The sequence below is a fragment of the Podarcis gaigeae genome, assembly GCF_964106915.1.
Source record: "Podarcis gaigeae genome assembly, chromosome: 14".
In the NCBI taxonomy this organism is placed as follows: domain Eukaryota; kingdom Metazoa; phylum Chordata; class Lepidosauria; order Squamata; family Lacertidae; genus Podarcis; species Podarcis gaigeae.
Genome location: NC_139690.1, coordinates 32,979,952 through 32,993,767, shown reverse-complemented (window position 1 = coordinate 32,993,767; position 13,816 = coordinate 32,979,952). Strand labels below are relative to the sequence as shown.

At 42.5% G+C, this 13,816-nt stretch overlaps 1 protein-coding gene across 36 annotated transcripts in view; it reads left to right on the top strand.

Annotated features, from left to right (window-relative positions):
* RBFOX1 (RNA binding fox-1 homolog 1) overlaps positions 1-13,816 on the top strand; it is a 1,459,852-nt gene that overhangs the window by 1,373,971 nt on the left and 72,065 nt on the right. For 30 of the 36 annotated variants that reach the window (XM_083710893.1, XM_083710868.1, XM_083710871.1 and 27 more), the window contains one exon: positions 2,243-2,323. The exons of the other annotated variants lie outside the window; for them this stretch is intronic. In XM_083710893.1, coding sequence (XP_083567019.1) covers positions 2,243-2,323 — 81 coding nt within the window. The remainder of the gene's footprint in view (positions 1-2,242; positions 2,324-13,816) is intronic. 36 annotated transcript variants of the gene reach the window in all.

The following is a 13,816-nucleotide window of genomic DNA, read 5'->3' as shown; positions in this document are numbered from 1 at the left end:
TGGAACATCTAAAGAGCCACTGCATATGCAGCTATAAATACAGAGAGTTCCCTCTTTGTGACTGGGAAACCCTTGTAAAGTAGTATTCCAGATCACTTAGAGCCTAACTACATGTTACCCTAGAAGCATTGCTTGTCATCACATAATGTTTTCTTTTCTTTTTAACACTGTGGCAAAAAAATCCCTCTGCGAGTTTCCCCCCTGACCATCCCCCATCAATCAACAAGAGAAGAAAGTGCATTTGAAAATTATTTAAGGGGAGAGAACAAAGCGGTGAAATTTGCATGGGTTGGATGTAAGGGTTTTGCTGGGCTTATCTTACTTTCGATATGGCCATGAGGTGTTTGTGAGTCTTCTTTCTCACATTCTAACAAATCAGTCTGCACTCTGCAGCCTTCCTTAGTGCCCACATTTCAGTTAAAATCCAGAAGAAGATATCATGAGATGACTTCTCTCATGGGGCTTTTTTCAGATCTGGAAGTGGGAACAGTCATGGAGGCTGCAGAGTGCCAGAGAAATATTTGATGGAAAGAAAAGCACACACACTGTCCTTGTCTGTCTCATGATGATAAAATATGCTGAAAATCTGCACCCCTTGAAATTCTAAAGAAATTTCCAAGTGCCTTGAGAATGAGGCAGAAAATAAGAAGGCTCATTTGCAGAGGAAGAAACCCTTTGAGAAACTGGAGGACATGATTTTAACACAGCACTGTTTCCCCCTTTAATGTCTATTAATTGTAACGGGTATACTCTGAGTATGAGTAACATTGGATACATCCCACAGTTTTTTTAATCTATTAGCCACAATGGCTGTGTTCCACCTTCACTATTGGAGGCAATATGCCTCTGAGTGGCAATTGTTGGAAATCACAAGTAAGGAGGGTGCTATTGTGCTCAGATTCTGCTTGCAGCCTTCCCATTGAGGCCACTGTGGAAGAAGATGCTGGACCACATAGGCTTTGGCCTGAACCAGCATCCAAACTCTTATTTCGTTCTTGTGTAGTCAAAGGAGGTGCGGGAAAGGGTTAACCTTAAGAGCTGTGTAAAAATATGAGTATAGTTGAATAAATTGGGGGTGAATGTAGCAGCATGATTGGTGTATAGGTGCAAATACATTTTTAGCTATCCTGTAAGGTGTAGAGAATCATAGGATTAATAACACAGAGCAAACCGGGGTGAAAAGGAAGATGGTATCTTGGGTAGAGTGAACATTTTATGCAGTGATAAGAAAAGAGTCTAAAATCCCCCCATTTGTCTAATACTTAAAGGTATACAAGTCCTTTGTGTTCAGTTATCTTAACACTGGAGGCAACTGAACTACATGTTAAAGTCCACAAAATGTATTGCTCATCCTTTCTAAATGAGAGCTCACTGAAGAAAACAACCCCTTCCCTTCAAAATACCTTCCACTCTGAAAAATAACCCACCATACTTGGTCTTTGGATGGAATGAACATTAGTCTGGACCTTTTTTTTTGGGGGGGGGGAGAATTGATGGGACAGATTCAACATCAGCCTAGATGTGGAAAGAATTTGAGAAAGAGAGAGAGAGCAAGTGGTCACTTTTACTACTCGGGGGTGCACCTGTCCTGGCCTCCCAACATGAAATTAATATATATTTTACATTGGGATGGTTGGAGTGTCAAATTGTCGGTATGTAATGCAGGCTGCAGCCCCCAGTCAGTGCTAAGTGAAAGCCATTTAGTCGTTTACTTGTTGCACTGGTGGGACACAGTTGCACAAGGGAAACGGTGGATTATACAACCAGAAACAACTATTTCACAACAGAAAACGCAAGTGCATTTATAAAAGGTTATTGTGCAGTGGGTTACACAACAAGAACCAGCTGTTGTGCATCAAGCCTCCACTAGCATAACCTTTGTTGCGCAACCTTTAAACATTGTCATCCGTTAGTGCAAGGGCTCTTGTGCCAGTAGACAAAGAATGCTGGATATGGTCACATGTCTACTCAGAAGTAAGTCCCATTCACTTCAGTGTGGCTTACTCCCAGGTAAGTGGGGGGTAGGATTGAAGCTTTAGTGTACCTGGAAAGGTTTTGGTGGTGGTGGTGGTGGTGATTCTTTTCAGCCAAAGGCAATGCACTTTTCATAGCCTCATCATGCTGGTTTTTTTTTCTTTCAACTTAACTAATTTAGCTTGAGTGTTCCCAAACTCAGACCGTGCTCTCTTTTCTTCCTCTTTCTCTCTCTCTCTCTCTTTCTCTCTCTCTCTCTCTTTCATAGGCAGGGTGCTGCTGTGCCAGGCAAACCAAGAGGGATCTCCCATGTACAGTGCCCCCAGTTCACTAGTATACACGTCCACAAGTAAGCCAGTCATTGCAGCTCTTTTCTTTTTTGCTTTGCCTGTGAAATGTCAATTTCAGCCCCTTAATATCTCGCAAAGTTGAAATGTGATATACAGAGAGAAGTGATGCAAATGTTTGGCTGCTGATCTGTTTGTCATGGGATAAGCTTAAGAAATTAACTTTTGTTGTTGTTGCTGCTGCTGTTTTCAACCATCCGAAAGTGGTTTTACTTTTATTTAATTGGCTAGCTGATTTATGTACTGCTTCATATTTCAGCAGGAATCTCTAAGCAGTTTACAAGTGCCAACAAAAAGGAAGCAATGTAAGAAATAGAATGCAAAGTCCACATTCAAGACCATATTATTATTAGTAGTAGTAGTATATAGCGCTTAAAGCCATAATAGGCTTCTGATTACACCAGTTACACAAAATACTATTACTACGGCTACTGTTGTACTAATAATCATAATTCCACATTTAAACTAACAAAACTACTCAAACAATTAACAATTGATTAATCAAATAATTTGAGTTAATTTAATGTACATTGCTCTAATCAAAACGAAGTCCGCTGCAAGATCATGAGAGGGGGACAATAATTTCTCCAACATCTTCAGAGTGGGGGTGGGGGCTACCACTTCCCTTAAATTTTTGAGGATGCTATCACCCCATTTCTGTTTTGTGGGGGTGAAAAAAAACTTTCAAGCAAGGGTCTTGCATTTCTCACTGCAATCTATGGCTCTCTCCAATGCCCCCCATGTTTCTGGAATGATGTGATGTAGCGTCATTCCCAGGCCGCTCCAGAAAGCTCAGCCAACTGCATCCCACTGGGAACAAGATGCTTTGTAGCAATTGCCAGATCTGGGATTTTGGTGCAATGTGATCAGTACAGTGATGACCCCCCCCTTTCATCTAATTTAGATGATGATGCTAAACTAGTGTCTGAGATTGGTAATGGACTGTATCAATAATTCCTGACAAGAAAGAGGTGCTTTTTGGTATGTGGCTTGTCTGACTCTGGGAATGGTGTGTTGCTGGTTCTGAGTAGGGCTGCACTGCCCCCCATCAAGGATCAGGACAGTCATGAACTATTGTGGCTGCCCTTCAAGACATTTTAAAAACACGCACACCATAAGTATGAGCCACGGTAGCCAAGCTAATAACCTGGACTGCTATCTAACATTGCTGGGTGGCTGTAAAGAATCTGCTTTTCTCTGGATTTCAGTTCTCCAAAGAAATCGAGTGTGCAGAAATGTTTGTTAGGGGAAGGTGCCCATAAAAATGCATATATTAAATTTAAAAAATTGCTTTATTGTAGGGAAATGTCTTTGCGAAATGTGTGTCATAGGGGAAATGCTCTCTAAAATTCTATCGGATTTTCAGGAGGACTATTTTTGTACGCAAAATTCACAAACTGATGAAGAAATGCAGCATATTGGATTTAAGCAGTGGTGGCTTGTGAATAAGAGCTAGTGGGGTGGAGCGCAGGGAGCCCAAAAGTAGGGGCCGCCAGAACCAGTGACAAACAGGGCCATCCTCTTCCTTTCTAAGTTATACAAAGGGCAACACTGAGACTGAAGAAGAGTAAACTGACAGTGTCACGCTCCCCTGCACTGGTCATAAGGAAGAAGGCAGTCAGCTGGGGCTCATACATCAGCTGGGTGTCATACATCTGTCCCCTAGTTGATACAGTAAAGGCTTCCACACAAGAATATGTTACTCAGGTCTATTACTGTTGTTTCCTACGGCACAATTCAATATTTTAAAAAGTGGAGAAGGGTAGATGGAGAAGATGCAAAATCTTCTAAACCCTATCTCACGGTGCTCCAGTTCTTTCCATAATTGTCTGAGAAAACTTCCATCAGTTTCTGTAATTAAACTAATGGTCTAAATGAATTTCCAGATCACTAGCTATTCATTCCGATATGTCATTACACTGAGCTCAATTAATAGAAAGTCAGTTTACAGCCCATTGTGTCCAAAAATGCTATTCCATTTCAGCTGTTTTAATTAGCAATATTCACTCTGCTCTACTGCCAATGCCAGCCCTTCCATTCAGTCCACACAAACTCATTTGATGTGTCCCATTGTCGGACGTTGGCGCTGTTTGCTGTTTGGCATTAAAATAAACAGAGTGAGACATCTGATAATTAAAGCTCTAATGTCTTTCTCACTCTTAAAGTTCATGGGCCCTGATCCAGTAATTTTAGTTCACGTACAGAAAATGGCCCTATCCAGAAACCCACATGTGTTTCACAGGCCTGGCTCACCTGTTCTTTTCAAAGGAGAGAGTTAGGAATGTGTGCATTAATCTGTTCCTTCTGAGTGTTCAGTTGATTGATTGATTGATTGATTGATTGATTGACTGACTGACTGACTGACTGACTGACTGACTGACTGACCAACTGACTGATTGGGAAGCCTGTACAGTGAAGCACACCTAGGACTTTGGGGTGAAAAGACAGACTGATGTTTATGTTGATCAACAGATACCGCTACTGCAGGAAGGTAAACTATGTTTCCATGCGCTCTGGCTTCCGACATGGTCCTCCATGCACCAGATTTAGTCATGCTGGCCACATGACCCAGAAAGGTGTCTGTGGACAAACATTGGCTCCCTTTGCCTGAAAAGCAAGGTGAGCGCCACACCCCATAGTCACCTTTGACTGGACTCAGCCATCCGGGGGTCCTTTACCTTACCTTGAAGTTATTTCCAAATTACATCCTAAGTGAAACTGGATGTAAATTTTGAGAACCTTGCCAGGTTAAAAATCTCTATGGGTTGCAAGGCACGTTAAACTATGGGCGCATCCACACTTCTGCCTAGAAAGCATGGGTCTGAGTGCTTTTCCACTTGTCTTGTTCTTTCTAGGCACAGGTTCAAGCAGTTTTGCCTCCCACCACCTTCCCCCTAGAAAACCTGCTCTTTAGCTCTAAAGCAGAACAAACGGAAAGCTGTGGAAAACTCCAAGGGCCAGATAGTGAGATCTGAGGGCTGCATTGGCCCCTGGTCTGATGTTCCCCATCACTACAGTCATACCTTGGAAGCTGAACAGAATCTGTTCCGGAAGTCCATTCGACTTCCAAAACATTCAGAAACCAAAGTGGGCTTCTGATTGGCTGCAGGAAGCTCCTGCAGCCAATCGGAAGCCATGGAAGCCCCACCAGACGTTCGGCTTCCATAAACCAGAAACTCACTTCCAGTTTTTGATCGTTTGGGAGCCGAAGCGTTTGGCAACTAAGCCGTTCGAGATCCAAGGTATGACTGTACATTACAGTAATACCTTGGGTTGAAGTAGCTTCAGGATAAGTATTTTTGGGTTGCGTGCTGCAGCGACCCAGAAGTAACGGAGCGTGTTACTTCCGGGTTTCGCCGCTCACTCATGTGCAGACGGTCAAAATGACGTCATGCGTATGTGCAGAAGCGGCGAATTGCGACCCATGCACGTGCAGACGCGGGTTGCATTCGCTTCTGGATGCCAACGGGGCTCCGGAATGGATCCCGTTCGCATCCAGAGGTACCACTGTAAAGGGATACAAGCAGAATAGAAAAGCTGTTTCATAAAGCCAGTAAAAGCACTTAGGGGTTGCCAGACATCCCTCAGTAGCATATACGGATGGTATTTCTTCAGAAGCTGCCTTTTCTCTCTCCCCCACCTATCCCTTGACTTGCACTGTACTGTTCCTTTTGGAAAATGTAACCCAGCTACCGCCCGACAGTCTTCTGGTATTCCTCCAAACAGCAGGCTTGTCTTGATATTTCTTTCACAAAAATACATATGACAGATAAGTAGCCACTGTGGGATACTTCTGCCTTGTGCCAGAGAGATATTAAAACAATAAACCACGTTGCTCTGGGATTTTAGGCTGAAAGCAACAAGGCAAAGATGAGATAGTTGTGAAAGGTGGGGAGGCAGTCACTTCACAAGAGTCCCCAGGAGCCTGTGATACCACTGACAGGGAAAGGTTTCGAATGTGACGTCTTCTTAAGTAGATTGTGAAAGAGGCTCTGACTACCTTAAATCCTGCTCTTCCATATTGGGGGGGGGGGAGAGAACTGCACCCAGTTATTCATCTAGTTGATAGGCCTCTAAATCTAAAGTATTAAATCAGTTTATTAAATCAAAAAATATTCTGCCTGTGTGTGTGCACACATTTTCGTTTTCCTGCACTGTGCATTTATCACAGTGATTTATTAAAATTTCTTTCTTAGCCGCTACTAATTTACACAGGAACTTTGAGCACAATGCAGCTTATAGGTAAAGGTGGGAGGGGAAATTCATTTCATTTTAATGAGAACTTAACAGATTTGCATTTCCTTAAGAAATCCACAAAACACAGCTATCTTTTGGAACCTGGCCTTCTCTGAATGCCGTTCTTCAACCAAAGAATGTGTACAAAAATGTGCATATTGGTGGAAACTGTGTACAAAAAATGGATTCTGTTAGGGAAGACTGCTTGTAGAACAAAATGCACATACTAGGTATAGATTTGTGCAGTTCTTTTTTCTTGGGGGTACACAGGGGTATGCATACCCTAAACATTTTGTGAATCTAAGTTTGGCTTCATTGAGGGGCAGTATTTCAATATGAGTAGGAAAATGAGAGTACCCCTAAACATTTTTAAAGAAAAAAAGCACGGCATTTTTTGTATACAAAAAATGTACATCTTTACATCCCATATTTTTTTCCAAGGAGCTTGCAGTGGCATATGTGGTTTTCCCCAGCCCTGTGAAGTTGGTTAGGCTGAGATGCAGTGACTGGTCCAAGGTGGCCCAGTGAGTTTCACATGGCCAAGTAAGGATTTGACTCCTGGTCTCCCAGGTACTAGTCTGGTCTGCACAACCACTGGCTCTCCCAGTGAGAAATGCATGTGGATTTTCATGCTGACTTCTTTTAAAAAATCAAATGTATGCAGAAATGTGGTGAACTGAATTTAAGTTTGGAAGAAAGAAAGTCTGTGAGAACCTGAAAATGATAGATTTGCCTATCACTGCTTGTAAGCTGGTTTTCACTGGTGGACCCATACAAGGTAGGACCCATACAATCATCTTTGGCTTTCAGGAGAGGTGACACATGTGATAACTGGTGCTAGTCATGTTGTCGATGTGCTCACAGGGTAGGGGGAGAAGTTGCCACAGTTACACAAAACCATAGCGGCAGGATGTACAATGAGCCAGCTCATAGTTAAACTATCCCCACTGATTTAATTGGGATGATTAAGCATGTGCTGAAATCTGTTCTTAATGCAGCCAGTGCTGATTTCTTGTGATTTTGTAGATTTTCTATTTACAATTTATACATTATATTTTTATGTGTTGGGAGCCACCTTTTGAGGACTCGGCCCTAAATTTACGTTTGTTTTCATGGGCACTGTTCAAAGAAGAAAGACAGTTCTGTTCTGCAGGCCTAGAACAAGACACACAAAGCGGAAGGGGGAAAGGATCATTGATTTCAAATGACATCCAGGAGCTGCTGTCATAGTCATTTCAGAAGTGACCTAGCCATGATTCCAGAACTCCTCTGGCCTGCGGAAGATCACCTTATGCACCCCAGGATCCTCACTGCCTTGAATACATTTTGTGTTAACTGGGTATAGACTAAGAATTTATAAGCTGGACAGTCTCTTAATTCATAGCACAGCTATGAATTGAACTACTGAAAACAATACAAGATGTAGCATAGGAGAGTTTGGAGACTTGTGGGTTATAGCCAACTAAATTCTGCTCAGAATAGACCCATTGTAGTTAATTTAGCATGACTAATTTAGGCCCATTAATTTCAGTGAATTTACTCTGAGTAGAACTTAGTTGGATACCACCCATTTGTCTATTAAAAGGTAACTATGTGAACATGGTTAATATCTAATGCCAAATAATGCAGTGTACAAACACCAAGCATGGTTCCCCACTCGGGGGTGGGGAATCTGTGACCCGCCAGATGTTGTTGGGCTGCAACTCCCATCAGCCCCAGCCAGCATGGCCAATAATCTTGGATGATGGGAGTTGCAGTCCAACAACATCTGGCGGGGCTGCCCTCACCTTTTTAAATGAAAGCTTAGTGAATGATGAAAAATACTTACTTCCCATGGAAGAGGACCTTTTCCTCAAAGTAATAGGAGCCAAAATACTTTCCAGATTGTATGTATCAAATGATTGTTGGCAAATGCCTTTGACAAACCTGAGTGCTAAATTGTCTACATTTTGTTCATCACATACTTTCAAAGATTCTGTTTCCAGTGGTTGTCATTCAAGATCGCAAGTGCATCTGAGATTTTTCAACTGAATTTGACAGCATTCCTTAGAGACATAAAAAGAGCCATTAACTTCGTGGAAGACACCTTAATACATGGTGGTACAACAAAGGGAGACCATAATAAATGGATGGTCATAAGTCTTCAATTGGATCCATGAATTCAGACTCAACTGAAACTACAGGAAATGTATTTTTTTACCAAGGTGCAGCATAAAAAGTCATGACAAGAAAAAATAAATGCCACCAAAGAGCTGAAAATACCTGTAGTATTACAGAGCTGAGACACTTTTTGGGGGAATGGTGAATGATCAAGATCAATATTTGCAAATCATCTCAACAGAGTACAACCACTGCATTTATCATTGAAATCTACCATGTTCTGGCATTTTGTGTGCGTCCGTGCACACATGCAAATCAGGAAGCTTCCTTTTCAGAGGAAAAGGGATACCAGGTCTTACAATTTTGTGATCCCAGCAATGGTTAAGTGTTGATGAAAGCAACTATGGATTGGGACCAGGTGGAGCACTTCTACAACTGTTAAGTGGAACCCACTTGCTACAGGACTCTTACCAAGGACAGGTTCTAGAACAAATAATCATGTGGTCTGTCTGTGAGCACTTCAAAAAGGATGCTGTGATTACTAAAACCCAGCATGGGTTTCTGAAAAGCAAGACATGCCAGACCCTGATATAGTCCAGAGCCCTGCCACACTGTGCCTTGCTGGGTGTGAAATGGAATATCCTACCTCAGTGTGTCTATTGGACTTGACTCTGCTCTGGACATGATGATGTTTCACCAGTAAGTGCAACTCCCTCAACCCTGCCTCCCCTAAGTTTCTCAAGCCAAGCTAGGACAGGAAATATTTGTTCTGTGCACACTTCTCTGAAAGCATCAAAAAAACAATTTCATCAAATCTACTTGTGGAGGTCCAGAGATTCCAGAAGGCTTTCTCTGCATCTGATATGGATGGCCTAAATCTCATCAACGGACCAGACATAACTAGAAAGCACTTGTTGACCATGGACAGATGAATGAATTCAAAGAGTCTACGACGAAAGGTTATATTGCTGGTTCATAGTCTAGGAGGAAATAATCAAAGGCATTAATGAGTCAAGCAGATAATATGGTACTCTGGAATCGGAAATGGCACAAAGAACAAAATATTAGCCGTTGACAACTGTAGAAGAGATTATTAGCACAACAGAAGGATCCTTTAATCACTGAAGCCTTATGAGGCGGGGACAGGGAACTAGCATCTGGCCTGTGTCAACTGTTGTGGATTGTTTGGTTGCTATGGGTTCATGATATATTGATCTACTTCCCTTACCCAACATTACCTGCTACAGTGTTGTTGCACAACTGGGGAGGAAAGCTTTCTTAGCTTTGGCATTCCAGGTGAACTTGCTGCCGACAGTGCATCCCAATTTATAGCATTCCAGTCATTCCAGACTTCTTTCAACTTTTATCATATTATTGCAACCCCACACTAATATCCAGCAAATTTTAGTCTTCCAAAAATAATATCAGAAGATGGAATGGCTCATATATTGCTCTTTTAAGCTACAGATAAACATTACTGATAGACCAGCAGAACTGCTACTGCAAAGACAAATCAGAATCCCCATTTGAACAGCAGAGGAGAGTTTCATTCCAAAGTGAGCTGACCTGGGAATGGTGACCTCTACAAATGACTAAACTAATAGAAGTTATGAACACTTCAGTAACTGGTGCAATTCTGTGATAGAACTATCCCACTTAGAGTCAGGGGACAGAGTTTATATTGGAAATGATGGAGAGGGGGAAGCCACGTGGCAAACTCCAGCAACTGTGAAAGACAAGGAAGAGAAATGAAACACCCTGGTCATATTCTGTTGAGTCTGAACATGGCATCTACTTTCCATCTATCACTGAGAATGTACAATCACCAAATTCACAAGCTGTATCTGAAATTCCAACTTCATCTTCTTCTGAACAATCTTGTAAGCCTGACACCAATGATAGTCCTCAAAGTTGCCATTTGCTCCAGTCAAGTTATTTGAAAGCCTTTGGGATTTAGAGAAGAGTGGTTGATTATCTTAACTACCAAAGGTCTCAATAGTGCCAATTTATTTACTGGTGGCTTCTTTAAACAAAAAAGAAGGGTGAGCTATATGAATAATTTAGTGGACTTAGCTGTATCTAGGTAGGGTTGAGAATTTCCTCTTGCCATTCTGTTTTTGATGGTGAGTTCTTGTTTTGCTTCTTGACTGTTTGTTCTCTATAACAGCTATACAGAGAACTAGAATCATAGAATTAGAGAGTAAGACGGGACCCCAAGGGTCATCTAGTCCAACCCCCTGAATTGCAGGAACCACAGCTAAATAATTCTTGACTGGTGGCCATCCAACCTCTGTTCCAAAAACTCCATGTGAAGGAGAGCACCACCTTCTGATGTGTAATATTGTTAAATGAGGAAGAAAGAGAGAGAGATTTATTTATCAAAACAAGGTGGCTTACAAGTTAGAACAAAAATAGAAAGATATGTGTAGACTATAGCAAAACAATAAGCAACAGCTACAAATACAGAGATACAAATATCTAAAATAGCAAGGACCGGATGTTTCAAATCCATTCAAGGGTTATGAATGTAAGAAGGCATCATTTTGCATTCTTCCCTGTATTTGCCGCCTGCAGCACTATTTCCTTTACATTGCAGTTCGTCTTCTGCCAAAAACTACATTATTTGTTTCTCTGTTTTCTGTGGCGATATTATGTAATTTACATAATGCCTTATGTAATCCACCCATTGCCTTATCTGCCAAAAGTTGTGACTATTTGCTATGAGGGAGGCAAAACCTCCAAACGGGGCCAATTCCTTCCTGGTTCTGAATACGGCAACCATTAATGAACCATATGAAGGTCAATTACTGAGTGCAAGGAAGAAAAAGGTTAGCATACAAAATAAACACAGCGTAAAGGGCAGGAGGGCGGGTTGTTCTTCAGCCAACTGTGGTCCCTAACTTGGGTGCAGCCAGCCTTTATAGTGGGGCCCTCTGGCCATCTGATTGGCTAATTTGCTATCTTGGGCATGGCAGACTATCCTGCCATTCTTTGCAGCGTCCGAGGGAATTCCCCAACTGCCAGCCACACAATGGGGAGGCCTTTTGCTCTGTGGAGCTGAGGGCCTGCCGTGACAGGCTACAACTGCTGCCCATCTGGAGGCTGGGTAACGGCCAGTTCCAGAGCATTGATCATCTTAGTTGCCATCCTCTGCACACATTCCAGCTTGTCAATATCCTTCACAGATTGTGGCACCCAGAACTGAACTCAGTACTCCACGTGTGGTCTGAGCAAGACAGAATAGAGCAATACTATTACTTCCTTGGATCTGGACACTATACTTGTTGATGTAGCATAGAATAGCATTCACGTTTCTTGCTGCTGCATCACACTGTTGACTCATGTTAAGTTTGTGGTCTACTAAGACCCCTGGATCCTTTTCACATGTATTAGTGGCGAGCCAGTTGTCCTCTACAGTGGCATAGCTTTTGGGGGGCAGGCTTTGCCCCAGTTGCACAATTGGGAGGGCGAACCAGGCACCCCCCCCCCACAGAGATCCCTGTTGCATGCCCTCCATGCCCACCTCTGCCCAGCATGCAAGCACCCACCCGAGGGTGGCTAGGGAGCAGAGAGTGCAGAGCACCCTCTGTGCCCTGTTTCTGCCTGATACATGAGCGCCTGCCCGGCAACGGCGGAGCCAAGGGGCTGGACAAGCTTGCTCCACACCCGCCTGTGGCATGTACGTGTGCACCCATCCTGGGCACCGGCAAACAGCGCTACGCCCTGGTCCCCTAGCTTGTATCTGTGCAGATGGTTTTTCCCATCTAAGTGTAGAACGTGGCATATGTTTCTATAGCAAAATTAAAATTAATTCATAGCATTTCTTTATGACTTGAAGAAAAAATATAATTTGTTCATACTTGGGGAATAATGTGGAGGCGGGAGGGGGTAAGACACTCTTACACACTGTAAGATAGCTTTAGGCTGAGCCAATGAGGGAGAACATATTTGGACATTGAGTTCTGTACAGCAAACACTTTCCCATTTTTTATACCTATCTCCAGATGTTTAACTGTGTGAAAAGTGAATGAAATGCAACATTTGCAAGCAGAAATATTGGTGATGCCGTCTCTTTGGATAAATGTTATCTATAATTTGAAAAGGGAGGTTGGTTAGATTGAAAATAGTTCTGGGCCTTAAGAGACAAGTTATTCAGAAGATGAACCGAAACTTGCATAATGGGGCAGAAGGGTGGTGTGCAGATTTATAAATAATTCTTCTTCTTCTTCTTCTTCTTCTTCTTCTTCTTCTTCTTCTTCTTCTTCTTCTTCTTCTCCTCCTCCTCCTCCTCCTCCTCCTCCTCCTCCTCCTCCTCTCACTCTCTCCCACTCCCTCCTCAGAAACACACATACATATTAAGGCTGCATGCACACTGTACATTTAAAACACTTCCCAGGAATCTTGGGAACTATAGTTCGTTAGGGTGCTCTCTATCTGAATGTAGCATTTTGGGAGATTGTCAAGATTTTGACCAGAAACAGCATAACAAAGGCACCTGCTTGATATCAATGGGTGCTGCCACACTGAAGGGTCAATTCCATACCAGCCCCTACACTGATGTTCAGCCCTACCAACAGCCCAGGGACTCTGCAAGAGCAGTTACCATCCCACAATTAGGGTTTCTAATCTGTTACCACCATGCCTCAAGTCCTATGGCACATAAATGCAAATCAAATCAAGCAATGTGTTCTTCTTACACAGCTGTATTAACAAGTAAAAACACACACACTTAAAGTCCCTTGCAGAAGAGAGACGTGTTCTTTTTAATTTAAATAGATTTGTTCTGCCTTTGAACAAAGAAGCAATGAGCTATCTCACACAGTTTCTAACCTCCTCCTTTTGTCATCTGCTGTTTCTTTTTCTTTTTTCTTCTTTTTTAATTTGCTAGAGATTTCACACTTGACTACCTAGCATTCATGCCGAGCCAGAATGGGATGATGTTCTCTTAGCTTGTCTGTATCCAGATGGGCCCGACTGTATTTTGCTCAGCATTTTGCAATTCTGTGATATTATTACGGCCACTCTGAAAATTAACTAAGAGCAGAAAATTATAGTTCTGTGGCCCAAGCTTAAGCATTCTGATAAGCTTGTAGCTGAGGCTGGGGGTGGGGGAGCCAAGAGAGATGGGGCATAAACAGCTAGTCATGCTGCCCCACGGA